Source organism: Gossypium hirsutum, chromosome D10, assembly GCF_007990345.1.
Source record: "Gossypium hirsutum isolate 1008001.06 chromosome D10, Gossypium_hirsutum_v2.1, whole genome shotgun sequence".
Classification (NCBI taxonomy): Eukaryota; Viridiplantae; Streptophyta; class Magnoliopsida; order Malvales; family Malvaceae; genus Gossypium; species Gossypium hirsutum.
In genome coordinates, this window is record NC_053446.1 from 5,319,647 (window position 1) to 5,334,473 (window position 14,827).

The 14,827-nt window shown below is 33.1% G+C and overlaps 2 protein-coding genes across 10 annotated transcripts; one reads left to right on the forward strand and one right to left on the reverse strand.

The window, feature by feature from the left end:
- Window positions 1-269: 269 nt before the first annotated feature.
- LOC107913873 (uncharacterized) lies at window positions 270-8,905 on the reverse strand. Of its 9 annotated transcripts, XM_041102926.1 has the most exons (11): window positions 8,137-8,905; window positions 7,926-8,058; window positions 7,644-7,763; window positions 6,122-6,210; window positions 5,967-6,004; window positions 3,179-3,442; window positions 3,031-3,081; window positions 1,990-2,041; window positions 1,857-1,915; window positions 1,657-1,702; window positions 270-587 (listed from the first exon to the last, which is right to left on the reverse strand). In XM_041102926.1, the coding sequence occupies exons 6-11, from the start codon at window positions 3,302-3,304 to the stop codon at window positions 445-447; spliced, it is 477 nt and encodes a 158-aa protein (XP_040958860.1). In that variant the 5' UTR covers window positions 3,305-3,442; window positions 5,967-6,004; window positions 6,122-6,210; window positions 7,644-7,763; window positions 7,926-8,058; window positions 8,137-8,905; the 3' UTR covers window positions 270-444. The 9 variants fall into 9 exon arrangements, with proteins under 9 accessions (XP_040958860.1, XP_016698027.2, XP_040958864.1 ...); XM_016842538.2 differs by lacking the exons at window positions 7,644-7,763; window positions 7,926-8,058; window positions 8,137-8,905 and adding an exon at window positions 6,309-6,487 and having other exon boundaries at window positions 6,122-6,218; XM_041102930.1 differs by lacking the exons at window positions 7,644-7,763; window positions 7,926-8,058; window positions 8,137-8,905 and adding an exon at window positions 6,309-6,447 and having other exon boundaries at window positions 270-529.
- On the forward strand, window positions 8,417-9,031 carry LOC107915236 (putative receptor-like protein kinase At1g72540). The gene has a single exon (XM_016844400.2). It carries the CDS (start codon window positions 8,417-8,419, stop codon window positions 8,987-8,989), a length of 573 nt encoding a protein of 190 aa, XP_016699889.2. The 3' UTR covers window positions 8,990-9,031.
- Window positions 9,032-14,827: the final 5,796 nt, after the last annotated feature.

Here is a 14,827-nt window from a genome sequence, read left to right on the forward strand (position 1 = left end):
CCCCTGAATACCTAAACGTTGAGCTGAGGGAATGATTGTAATTGCAATTCCGTGGAATCACCTAAACGGTGAACCAAACTGCTGCTTTACTGTAGCGCGCGGAATTAGGGCAGAATGGAATAGCAATTCCATCCAACCAAACGTGGTGTTAATGTCACCTCAAACAAATCAGGTAACACATTCAATTACCATTCAGTGGTAAGTTGTGATCTTATCTTTAAATATGATTAGCAAAATCTTCTAGTAAATTCCTCAGAAGTACACCAATGTATGAATATTACTATATTATATATTAATTTTAGAAGAACACAAATGTAAAAATCAGAAAGAAATTAATTAAAAAGGAAAAAGCAGATTCATCCAAAAGTTCTACACACATAGGCATCATATTGCTATTTCAGAACTGATGAAAGTAGAATCTTGAGTAAATGCATGATTAAGGATTCATCTTAGCCTTTCTTGTTGAGGAGTAGTAGCATATGCATCTTCAATGTGTCGCGTGAGCAGTGAAATTCCATAATGCGAGGCACTAGAGGCAGCATAATAGGAAGTGACGGTGAGCTGAGCAAACTTTGGAAGTGCATAACCTACAAACTCGTATCAATTGCAAATCACAGTCTATACACATCACACAAACACAAAGAAAGTGGAAAATCATTAAAAATACAATCTAGTTCTCAAGATTGCTGCTACTCAAGAATAGTCATTCGACTAAAATTCACTTGTAAATGCAGTCTAATTAAATCCCCCCTTCTTCTTTTTTTAAGAGTAAGAAAGGCAGTACAATCAAATCCCTACAGAAGAAAAGCACCATAACCACAAGACATGAAGATGAAGCCAAGGTGCCTAATACTCTCAAATTTCACAAGAAAAACAAATGCATGCAACTTCTAAAGATCTTAAATGTCAATATAGGTTAAGGCAAGAAAGGTTTGAGGAGACGGACTTAAGACATGAGTAACAAGTGCAAGAAACCACCTGCTAAATGCTTGGATAGACAATAGCAGCCCACAACTTATTTAGCTTTTTCTACTAAATAATTAATCCAATGACATACGGAAGTCATAGACAAAACTAAATTACTTGCCAAACATTGCACACTCTACTCAAGGCCATAACATGCAAGGTAAGTGTGTAGGTTAAAAGGGGATGCAAATAGCAAAGCAATTCAAAAGGGAGAATACCAGTATACTTGAATGGTTACCACTTATTTTTTGACAAAGGAATATAATTATCTTTTTATTAAAAATAGTTTTCTAGACCATATCAATGGGTTTATCTGTTACAATATTTGTTGTTGTTCTTTCCTACTTGGAGCGGATAGCAAAAACATGAGTATGCAAATAGGAACAATTTGACAGTGCTGCACCATTAAACCATCACATTACTTGCTGCTGAAATTGCTGCAAACTGAACATACTATATAATTTTAGAAGTACTCAACATTCAACAATAGGACCATCATTTATTTAGAGGACTTCATAAAGAATATGATGTACATTGTAAATATCTCACATGTCACTTTTGACTAAAAGCTGCAGCAAATAGATTCAGCTCAATGAAGGATAAAATTTGCACAAATGTGATCATGCTTTATTTCCAAACTGAGAACTGCATAAGCTACTTTACAACTAGAGTGAAAGAGCAAACTTATACCTCCAAAAGCTGCACTGGCGCCAGAAAACATTAACAGCAGAGGAATCTGTCAAGAAAGAAGATCATAGAATTAAATTAAGTGAGCTTTAACAAGATAAAAAAAAAGTTCTCTACCAGCCATGAAAAGGGGAAAATATGTTTGAGATTTGTCGCAGATTAAAAGGATTGGAAATGCAATTTAGAACAAAGAAATGGCATACCCCAGTTACAAAAGGGAGCCACTTAGGTCCCTTGATGTGATTCTGAAGGAAAGGGATCCCTGAAAATAAAGAACCATAAGAGATGTGCGTGCAAAAGTAAAAGTCAGTGAAAACAAAAGGAGTCCAATAATACCAGTATTAAAGCCATGTACTGCACTAAGCATTCCCCCGATACCAGAGCCAGCCTATTTGCAACAAAAAATGCAACACGTGTTGTAACAATCAACAATCTTTCGGCACATTAACTTAAAATTATGGTAACTTTAGGATTGTGATCCATACTATCTCATTCAAAACGTGAAACTTTTGGACAAGATTTCAATTTGGTGATCTTGCCATACTCTGAGCTGTTCTTGAAAGGCATAAGAATCTAAATGCCAAATGATTCCACGCTGAATTAGAGGAAGAAGTAGCTTAATAGACTAGACTAAAAGTAACCGTAGTTTTTTACCATCTCTGAGAAACATACAACTTGAAAAGAGCTAGTGCTACAATTTTCAATTACTGCACATACTTTAACAGTACAAATAACATTATTAAAGTGTTCAAACATATCAAAATCACATACATTGATTTGATAATGATATGTAGAAGATAGCATCTAATGATTCAGTTACGCAAACAAATTTTTTTTTCAAACTTCAAAAGGCATGTCCCTACTTGCATTGAAAGCAGAAACCCTATGTTACAAGGATTGGAATGGGTGTCAAATATATGTATATATCCAACCAACATATATTCATATTCTAAAGTTGTCTTTTTTTTTCTTTCTCTGTTACCTAGAAAAATAAACCATTGGAGCTCCACCTTGAGGAGGTACCAGTCTGACATCCCACAAATCTCAAAATCTGTCTCCTCAAAAGATTTAAACACGAAATCTCCAGATTGAATATATATATTTGAGGCCAGTATAACTGTACATTCCTAATAGACATAAAAGGTTAATCATGGGAAAACTTGGTAACTAGTCTAAGCTAGGATATAATAGTTTTGAAAACTCATCTAAAAGTTTACAGCTTTCCAGGATGAAGATAAAAAAACTATGAAACTTCTAGTAAGCAAAAGGGCCAATTATACCATGCAAGTAGCCCTAAACTACAAATTAGAGCATTGGGGGGTTATTATTTATGTTTCTTCCAACAAGTAAAACAAAAGAGGGAGAAATGAAACGGACCACTGCAGTGGCATCCTCCAAAACTGAAGTAATTGTCCATTCAGCTTTGTCCTGCAAAAGAATTACAAATTAATAAAAGAAAAACATAATTTAATAGTCAAAACCTTGAGAAAAGAAGAAAAAAGAAGAATAGAGATGAAGAGATTACGGAATCAGGGTTTAAGAGGGAGAGGCAACGAGGACAACGAGCGGAACCTAAGCCAGGGTTGATGGTTGGATCGTGGTGCAAATTTCCATTCCTTAGCTTTTCCTCATATACTTCTCTTGTCCCCATTCTACCAATCTCCCAAAACCTCTTTTCTTTCTTTTTCCTCACAATTTGATTTCTCCAAACGAACACAAAACTCAGTAACTCCACAACAGAACAGAACTATTTCAATCTTTTTGTTGCATCTAAAGACATGGGCCGAACCTGTTTCCATAGAGAAGAGTTTATTTAGATTCCTTGGGCCAGTTACTTTGACATCAGATCGGGCTAAAAGTTTGGAAAAAAAAAATTATTTAATTACTATTTTATTTTTTATTTTTTTGAAAAAATATTTTATTACACAAAATAAATTTAAAAAATATAGTATATCAAATACACTATAAACTTAAACAAAAATATTAACTTACCTCTTTTATCTTGTTTAAGCAAATGTATAAGCCCCGGAGGATGAGTTTTATGCAAAATATAATTCTCAAGTTATGTTAATATATGAATATTATGTTTATGCAAAATATAATTCTCAAGTTATTTATTACTTCTAATTTTTTTTATTGTAGAATAATTAAATTATTTCTTTTACTAATGATATTTTAGCACATTAAATATGTATTGCGGTTTAAAAATAATAAAGTAGATTATATATTATTTTTATATTATTATATATTATTATTTTAGTAAATTCATATAAGAATAATTATATTAAGAATTTTATTAAATTATATATTTTTTATTAAATTATATTTAATAATAATTATGTTAAAATATGATTAAATTATTTATTATTTATATTAATAATCTTATTAAAATTTAATAACAATAACAATAATCATCTACCTAAAACAAATTCTGCTAAGGGTATTCTAGTCATTTTAGTTTTTTTTTTCTTATGCTAGTACAACATCATTCCATTCAACCAAACACAAGAATACTATTACAGTTCTATTCCATTCCATTCAATCAAACAATTGAATTACTATTACAGCTCTATTCCATTACAGCGAACCAAACGTGCCCTAAGTGTCAACACCAATATCTAAGTTTCATCATAATTTCATATCCAAATATGTGTTAGGTGTTTATAGATATCTCTAGTGATTACATACAAGTTACAGTTGATGTTAATGTGGAAGTGGAAGGAGAATTTACTTGTGTGGCAACAGTATTTGTGGTGTAGTTCTGACCAGATTTAATGACTTGTCTGGACTTCCCTTGTTCTTATGGAGCCGATGGATTTAAATTATTTTAGTCATGTGATGCCAATTTAGGAATTTTCTTCCTTTTTCTAAACAAATGGTTCCTTGAGATATTTTTGTGTAATTATTTTATGTCTAAATTCTCAAAATTATAATTATTACAATGTAATAAAAACTTGATTTTGTTTCCATAAAAAATAAAACTAATTTTTCTTAACTTAGGCTGGATTAAAGAAATCGAAAAGATCTAAGAATATGTAGGGTTTTTGGCTAAACTGAATTATTGCAAGGGTAATGCCTTACATTTTTATTTGTAAAATTGAGTTCATAATACCAATTAATAAGCCACTATTCAACTAGGAAAATGTCAAAAAAAATTAATTGAAGAGGTTGGGTAAATTAAAACTATCCACATATTATTTTGTTTTTCTATTTTTATTAAATAAATGTTTCGAAATATAATATAAAAAATATCAATACATGAAGTAAAGACTATTTTTTTTCTTTAGAAATAATTCAAATTTTTATTGGAATACTTTACTCTTTAGTTTGAAAACTAAATAAATTTCTTCAAACTTCTTTAAATTTCCATTTTTTACACGATTTCTTTTTCTTCTGTGGAGAAACTAAAGAACGTATAAATTAAAAGACGCCAATCCAAACACGCCTTAGGGTTTTCTCCTCCTCTTCCCCTCTTCTTCTTCAGCACTCTAACAGTAGAAAAACCCAAGCCCTAAAACCTCACATTCACAAGTAAAATATAAAAAAGAGTTCTTTCTTTATTTGACCTCTTCACCTATAAGGTAAGCTCTCAATAACCCAAATCTCAAAAACCCTTATTTTTCTCCCTCTTATATATCTCTTCAAGAACCCAGAATTAGGATCAAATAAAGTTTGTAACTTGGGTCTGGGAACTGTCTACTATACAAGGACTGAACAGTTAAAAAGGGAAAAAAATCAATCAATATGGACGATGTAGAAAAAGCAATATTGATTAGCTTTGATGAATCAGGTGCCATAGATTCAGAGTTAAAATTACAAGCAGTGAACTTCTGTCAGAAAATTAAAGAAACCCCATCAATATGCAGCCTTTGTATTGAGAAGTTGTGTTTTTGCAAGCTCGTTCAGGTTCAGTTTTGGTGTTTACAAGCTTTGCAGGAGGTTATTAGGGTAAAATATGGGTCCATGAGCTTGGAAGAGAAGAACTTTATCAGGAAGTCGATTTTTTCTATGGCGTGTTTAGAAGGTATCAATGATAAGATGTGTGTTGTTTTGGATAGTACTCAAAAAACACCAGATACAGTAAGCCCTAAAATTAATCCAAGACTGTCAAGATAATCTATGCTAAACTCCAACTCATTTCCAACCTATCGTCACCAACAAAATCACATTTATTCCCATTTTGTTGTCCAAGTTAAGCAGAAATCTATACTAAACTCCAACTCATTTCCAACCTATCGTCACCACCAACATCACATTTATTCCAAACCAATGAAAGCATTCCCAATATAAAAGAAATGAAAGCATTACAGTACCTTGACGACGATGAAGACAAATGAAAGGATCGAAAACCCTATACACAGAGACGACGATTTCACTTCATTTCAGGGTCATCAACAAATTACAAACAAAAAAATTAACAAAAACAAGAAAACCCAAAGTTTAAATACGCAAAATAAAGAAATCGAACCTTAAATACTGATTCACCAAAAAACAGAATCCGAATGTTTGGCCACCTTCATCGTCTTCTCTGTGTGGGTTATGTAAGTTTGCAGGAAACTGAAACACTGAAGCTTTTCCTTGTAAGTAAAAAAAAAACAATTGAAGAATCGCAGGTAAAATCGAAGAATTGATATCTCTGACTGATTAGGGATTACCAATATTTGATTTCAGGGGAAATCGTTTATAATGATATAGCTTAGGTGGTGTTGCCATTCCTGGGATAGAGTTTGGAAGATTGGGATTTTAGTTTGGTGGTAAAGGCCAACCTCTCTTTCCTTATCAGGCTAAGCAGATAGCCCATGTTGTCATCTACGTAGACCAATACTTGTTCTTGGACCCAGCTGATTAGGCTTTGCTCTGTCTTTTAAATTAGATTTTGCTTAGATAAATTTTTTTCTAAAAGATTAGAGTTAACAAGTCTTGTTATATGTAATCATCTTGTTACTTTATACTAAATAAGATCCTTCCATATTATTAATAAGAGATAATAAGGTAATGCTTGAAAAGTTATATAATAATTGGATTTAAATGTAATTATATAATGATGATAGGTTCAAGTTGCCATTATAATTGGTGACTCACCCCAATTACACTTTTCAATTCTTAGGGGGAGAATGAGAACTAGAATAATTACACAAGTAATTGCATTCAAATTCAATTGTAAAAACTAATTTTATACAAATTATAAAAATTATATTTTAAGCATGAACATAGATGGTTATGAAAAAATTTTCTTATATTATAAATCCTAATAATATAATTTTTTATGTATTTTATAAAATTATATTATAAAAAATAATTTACATGTTATAAAATTGTTATAATATATTTATTTATAAAAACTTATGGCCAAAAATACGAACATAACTTATTTATGTGTCCTTGCTATATATTATAAAAAATAATATACTTATTTAAAAAATGTTACATTTTTTTATCATAATTTATTTATAAAAAAATAACTTTCTAAATTTATGAAAAAATATATTATTGATAAGAAGTGTTATGAAAGTTATTTGACAATTTATAAATTTTTTTATAAATGTTATATATTATAAAATTTATATGATTTTTTATTTAATTTTCGTATTATAAAAAGAGATATAACCTAGTATAAGTCTTTCTCCAAATTAGGTTTATACAAGTTTTTATAATTAAGCTATAGACTATTTGGACCGCGAACCCAAATATTATAAGGTTGATACAAAATGTTTTCTTACACTATATCGTAGGTTGTGATATTATTTGAGAGAATGATATCAGACACAAATACTATAAACAATTCACAAACTCTTTAATTTGATGCATTTAAAACTTCAAAATGTGGTTGAGAAAAGAATTTGTTGTTCTAAAATTTTTTTTCCATATTAGCAACATCACCTCAGTATAGCATAAAAAAGGGTAGAATCGTACTAACATATTACATATTTCATAACTTGAATCATATGTGAAATTAAGATTATACATACTTTAAAAAGTACATATTTCACCTCTTTTCTTTCTTTTTTCCTCACAATCTGATTTCTCCAAACGAACACAAAACTCAGTAACCCCACAACAGAACATAACTATTTCGATCTTTTTGTTGTATCTAAAGAAATGGGCCGAACCTGTTTCCATAGAGAAGTGTTTATTTAAATTCCTTGGGCCAGTTACTTTGTCATCAGATCGGGCTAAAAGTTTGGAAAAAAAATTATTTAATTACACAAAATAAATTTAAAAAATATAGTATATCAAATACACTATAAACTTAAACAAAAATATTAACTTACCTCTTTTATCTTGTTTAAGCAAACTTTGTTAAATTATTAATCTTTGTGGTCAACGAATGCAGGGTACGGTCCACCATTGCCTTGGCTAACAAGGTTGAAAATTACTCTTGGAACTGCAAAAGGACTAGCTTTCCTTCATGAAGAAGAGAAGCCAGTCATATACAGGGATTTCAAAACTTCAAATATCTTATTAGACTTGGTAAAAACATACCACCGTTTAGTTCAACAGGTTTTCATGTATCAGCAAAGACTGAACAGGTTTGTTTTATTGGCAGGCTTACAATGCAAAGGTCTCGGATTTCGGATTGGCAACCGACGGTCCAGAAGGCGAAAAATCTCATGTTACAACTGCTGTAATGGGCACAGAAGGCTATGCTACTCCGGAATACATTACAACAGGTACTAAAAGTTCAGCACTTATCTCGGTTTTCACTGATGGAACAAATTGATGTGATTCCAGAATTTGTTTTTTTTCAGGGCATTTGACGACTATGAGCGATGCGTTCAGCTTCGGAGTGGTTCTGTTAGAACTGTTGACAGGCCGGCGATCTGTCGACAAATCACGCCCTGCTCGAGAAAAGAACCTAGTGGAATGGGCAAGGCCTAGTTTGAAGGACCCTTACAAACTTGATGCAATAATGGATCCTAGACTTGAAGGACAGTACTCAACTGAGGGGGTTAAAAAGGTTGCTGCATTGGCTTATCAATGTCTAAGCAACCACCCCAAGTCTAGACCAACTATGAGCAATATGGTCAAGGCCTTGGAGCCTCTGCTGGACTTAACCGACATCCCAACCGGACCCTTTGTGTACATTGTTCTGACCAATGGTAATAGCAAGCCTATCATTCAGAACATCATACAACGAGAGGAAAAGCAACAAGACGAGTTAAGAATAGAGAAAAACATCGATCATAAGGAAGAAAAGAAAGAGAAAAACCGATTGCCACACAGAAAAGCCCGAAAGCATAGACCCCGAGTTAAGCCATCGAGGTCTCGAGCTGTCTATTTGGACACTGATTTGTATAAAGTTTTAGGGTCTAGTTTGTATACTCCCAAGCACTAGGGACACTCCAAACAAAACAAGCATACCTTGTACATTTTAAGTTCATTGTCTTTTTTTTTTTTGAAATTATATATCTTTTCCATTCTTGTCATTGTCTATCTGTTTAGAAAGTCATGGCATAATAGAAGTTTCCATAGAATATACAAAGCCAACCAAAACTGGTGTTTGAGCCAACTTTCCGGTGTTTCCATACGTTTATATTTTTTTACAGCAAGGGGAAAAACATGTCCATTTGTTTGTTTTCTATAAACAAAGATTCGCCTAAGTTGTGGGCCAATATGACAACATACGACTTCTACACGTTAAACAATAGCAAATGATGCTTTTTTTTTTTGGGTCTGCAAATGATGCTAATTAAGTAATTACATAATTCAACATGATATGAATTTTTTTCTAAGTTTCCCCGAAATTTCATTATGGTAGGAAATGACTGGTTTTCATTGGGTTTGGGACTTTGTAAATTATTGCAATTTTTCCTGCCGAATCTTCATTGGCGTGTGGCATCAAAGTTCAAAGTTCTTATTATAGCCATTGACTCCTTCAAAATGAAGCAGATTTTTCCAAAAGCTGCTATAGATTCTTTCGTGCTAGACTACCGCACCACACAAGACTTGGGGGCAATTCCACCAACCCCCTTCCCAAATCCTATCCCTTTAAACCCACAAATATCTGGTCCAAAAGTTTGGCAATCATAACATTCTTTTAAAACTGTTTTCCATTTGTTAAAATTTCTTGGTAAACCTTGAAATTAATGCAAGTATTTGAGGAGGATGAAGTGGAAGAATGGGGCAAGGAACAGAGCCATTATTAGCGTGAAATCAACGTAAAAACTCCAAATGCTTAAAACCAAGTATAATCAAAGCATTAGACTTGAAATGTAGGAACTTTGTATGGGGAAAGGTATGGAGCATTGTTAATAAAAAAAAGGCTCCTCAAGGAACTATAAGCATATTAAATTAATGGGTTAATGGTGTTGAATTGGTAAATAAAGCTTTACTGAATTTTCAACTCACAATCCATCCGACTGACCATTCATACTGCATAGTTTATATGCTGGAGGCTTCAACGATTGTAGTAATATATATGTGGAAAAACTATGTTTCACCACAGCACCTGTTATTTGTGAATTTCTACAAAGCTTACGTAATTCAAATGTATGGCTGACGTTCTCATAATCCTATTTTTAGCATGTATTTATTAGACAAGTACAATACAATCAAAATACGTTATAAATACATATCCAAGCAACCATAAAATAGAATGAAAGTAATACAGTACAAATAGACTAAAACCAAAACAATCTGGACTAAAACTCATACAGAACAATTACATATAGTGGATTTCAAACTTAAAGTTATTAACTGTGCTAAGGCTTTATTGGCTCATAACAAATTTTTTTGTTTATCAAAAAATTATTTGCTCAACATAGCTTAAATTAATTTATTTATTGAATTTTCTAAGTAGATACCTCCAATAAGTGAGTCTTGCCTCATAAAAATAGAATAAAAGTTTAAATTGTGAAAAATGTAATTTTTAAAGACGCTCTTGATTCCTGTGTCGAAAATATTTAGTTTAAAATGGCTCGAGATACCTTAGGCTTACACAAAAACTAGCAAGGTAAAGGGCATTGCAGCAATTAATGTATGGGTAGATTTACTAAGTAATTTCCATCATTGCCTATTTTGCTATATCCAAAGCATACGATGAATCTGCATGTTAGAACAGGCTGGCCAGCCAGAACGCCAGTTGCTTGTGGCTTTGCATAACCAAAACTTCAGGAAACTAGTTTAGCATTGTTGATACGACAAATCAACAAAGAGGAAAAGGTTGGCAGAGGTGATTGACGGTTCACCCTTGAACGGTAGAAAGTCGTCGTAATGTAATGAAGTGGTGGAAAAAGGTTGAAAGCAGGAGAGAATCAAAACTTAGGTGAGAGTTCATATATGAAGTATTAGAGGTGCCACATGTAAGAATCATGTTGGCTGTAATGTCAGATATTGTTTCCAAATAAAAGTAACAATATAACCCTATAGATTAGTGATGTGACATAATAAGACGGCTTAATAAACAATGATTGTCAGATCACAATTGGCAGAGGTAGTCAATGACGAAGGTGCGCTCAATGATCTGACACGTGGATGTGTTGCAGAAGTAAGTATAACAAGCCGCAGAGGGGCCATGAATCGCTTAAATTGTCTAATGAAATTCTATCTGACGCCTGCAGATTTGTTGCAAGGCTTATTTCCTTTTATTCAATATTTGTAAGACAATTCTACTGATTGGTGTCGAGTCTACCAATACAAACCTACGCCTAATTTGCAATTTAAGCAGTATAGGGAGTAGGGTCGATACCTCAGAGACTGGGTTTACTGAAAATTATTTCTCTTTCTCGACCAGATTTGTGTCTGGGCAATTGTCGTGCCCAAGAAATTTGGGGGGGATAAAATTGAAAACCTGGAACCTGAAATAAATAGGGAAAAAAACTGCGTGAAAAGTAAATGCTGAAAATAAAATAATAAAAACAGTTAAATAAATCTGAAGAAAAATTAATTAAACTAAGCTTAGTTTTAGGCACGGGTTTTTTCTCGTTTTTGAACCGATCCTCGAAATTAGATGAACTCCTCTTTTCCAATAAGCTAGTTATAGCTACCAAGGACGCCTCGGACACCAACTCTTCATTGTGTAAATTAGTTATGGAACGTCCTATAACTAACCCTTACCGATTGAACAACCAACGAAATGTTCATGATTTAGAACTTAGACAGCTTTGCGTTCTAGAAAAGCCTAGCTCGAACCAATGCCCTTAATTGCGTGGGACATTTAAATCCGATTACTACTTCCCTTGACGGAACCAAACAACAATCCCCACTTGGCACGCCAATGTGTTCACAGAAAACCGATTAGACAATCGATCCTTTTGGAATTCCAACTGTATGTCTAACCACACTAACTCAAACGACATCTTTTTTGACTTAGTGTTTATTTGACTTTGTGAGTTGACAAAATCATACTCTTAATCCGGAGAAATAATAAGTACTAAAATTTAGGAGTTAAATTGCTCGGGTTCGTAACTCACGGGTCTTGACAAAGTTAACACCGACCTATGGGTTTAGTTGACTAATGTTTGGAGCATGTTGGAGTTGGATAAATTAAATAATGTTAAAATAGGTAAAAAGAATGGGTGGCGTGTTTTAAGTATGGGGGCTGAAATTTTGGTTGGGTATAAGAGTGGGATGGTTTAGCTACTGAAAATGAAAAGAAAGTTTGTAATAGAAATTGTGAATGGTTTAAGTTGGTAACAAGCTGGAAATTAATGAATTGAAAGTAAAGAAAACTAAAAACAACAAATAATTTCGTGAGTAAGAAGGGGGAATTGTTTTCCAAAGATGAAAACTTGATTTATGACTTGATGATTAAATGAACAAAGTAGCCCCCTATTTATTCTAGTGGCTTTGCTGAATTAAGAGCCACTAACCATAGAAAATTAAGGAAATAAAATATTCCATGATATAAAAATCCTACATAATATCCCATTAAGTCAAAATAAAATTTCAGCTAATTACATCTTGGAAAAATTCTACTTTGGCCCGCTTTTTTTGCTCCTTTCTTCAATTTAGCCCAATTACTTTTCCTTTTTCTCTTTTGACCCCAAATTGCACCATTGTATAAAATTCAATATAAAATGGAAAAATCAGTAGTGCATTCTCATAAATTGACCAATTAAATTACATGAAATATGTATTTTTAGCATTTAATCAAATCCCCCTACTTAGTTCATGCTAGTCCTCGAGCATTTTATATGTATCTGCAAAAGGAAAAATTTCCTTGATAATAAGACTTGATCTCCATGGTTTGCACAATTCAACAATTTAGTCCTTACATATTAACCTAGCTTAAGAAATAAGGAAGAGTACCCCTCATTTTATTTATTTTTGTACTTAGGACATTTTCGAATTTTTTTGACGCGAGACATGATAACAACCCAAGCACCATGTACCGGTTACTCGATTCAGATGTCTCTAAGCGAGTTATCTTACCCTACTCGTGATAGCTTGTTAGCGGAGTGAGTGAAAAGAAATTGGACAGCCACACGAACCTTTTTACGCGAGATGTGATAACAACCCAAGTACCATATTCCGGTTACTTGGTCTGATGTACAACCCCAATTTTTACTATTAACATTCGTATCAGAGGAGTATTATTTATTTTTCCGTCTTTTTTTTTAATAGTCCAAAGCTATTGAAAAGTTTATACATAAAGATCTAAATAGCTAAATATAAAGATCTAAATAGCTAAATATGTCAGACCACAAGTGGACCATCCCAATTTATCAAGGAAATTATTTACCTTCCATGAGAAACATGTAAAAAGCGACAACGGATAAGCAAATTAGAATCAATTTATGTTCCCCTCCCCTCTACTTAGTTTACATTGTCCCAATGTAATTTAAAGAATAAAAGTAAAGATAAGTAGGAGAAAGAGAGAAAAAGAGACTCCTCATGTATTTTAACATCGTAGAGGGTGGTCTCGTAGGTGTGTGAGAACGTCTGTTACTAAGGTGCGTAAAGAGCCGAGTCCTTCCTCGATTTGGGTTAATCGAGTTTCGACAGACGTGGGGGGCTTCAACTTTGTCTGAGAAGGTCTACCTGCAAAATAAAATAAAATAGAAGGAATAAAAATAAAAATAAAAATAAAATAAAATGTGTAATTTTTATTTCTCGAATTTATAGCTTAGCTAATGCTATGCTTAAATTATTAAAAACCAAGATTATGAGATTTAGTAAAATAGTCGAGATAAATGCACCAGGTAAGTTCCCAGCAAAGAGAGGTGAGTCACAATAGACATTCTTAAGTACCAAGTCTTTCCTTAGACAGAAACAATCCTCGACATGCATTTTCACTTTCCGTTTTACCTTTCAAAAATTTAATTTGCATAAAGGAAAAAATCTGGGTTGCCTCCCAACAACGCTTTGTTTAACGTCGTTAGCTCGACGACCTGTTATACAAGTTCTGGGCTCCTTGAGAACAATCTCCTCAATTGTGTGCGTTTGAAAATTCTCGTAAAAGGGTTTCAGTCTTTGACCATTCACCTTAAAGCACTTCTGGGTTTCTTCACTTTGAATTTCCACTGCACCATTCGAGAATAAAGTAGTTATAATGAATAGACCTATCCATTTAGATCGAAGCTTACTAGCAAAATTTTTTAAGGTGGAGCCATATAGAAGAACTTTTTGTCCTATTGAAAACTGCTTCCTAGTAATTAGCTTGTCATGAAACGCCTTCGTCTTTTCTTTATAAACTCGAGCATTTTTATATGCATCGTTTCTAATTTTTCCGAGTTCCTGGATGTCCAACTTCCGAGACCTTCCTGCAGACTCCATCTCCATATTACACTACTTAACTGCCCAAAATGCTTTGTACTCTAATTCGACTGGGAGATGGCACGATTTACCGAAAACGAGTCGATAAGGTGACACGCCTATTGGTCCCTTGTAAGTTGTCCTATAAGCCCAAAGTGCGTCATTTAGTCTCAAACTCCAATCATTTCTGTTAGGTTTAACAGTCTTTTCCAGAATGGACTTGATTTCTCGATTCGACACTTCAGCTTGCCCGTTTGTTTGTGGATGGTAATCAGTGGAAATTCGTTGAGTCACTACATATTTCTCCATAAGTGCACTTACGAGCTTATTGCAAAAATGAGTTCCTCCGTCACTGATTAATGCTCGTGGAGTGCCATACCTGGAAAAAATAGAACTTTTAATAAAGTCAACTACGGTCTTAGCATTATCATTGCTAGTGGCCTTCGCTTCTATCCACTTAGAAACGTAATCAATATCT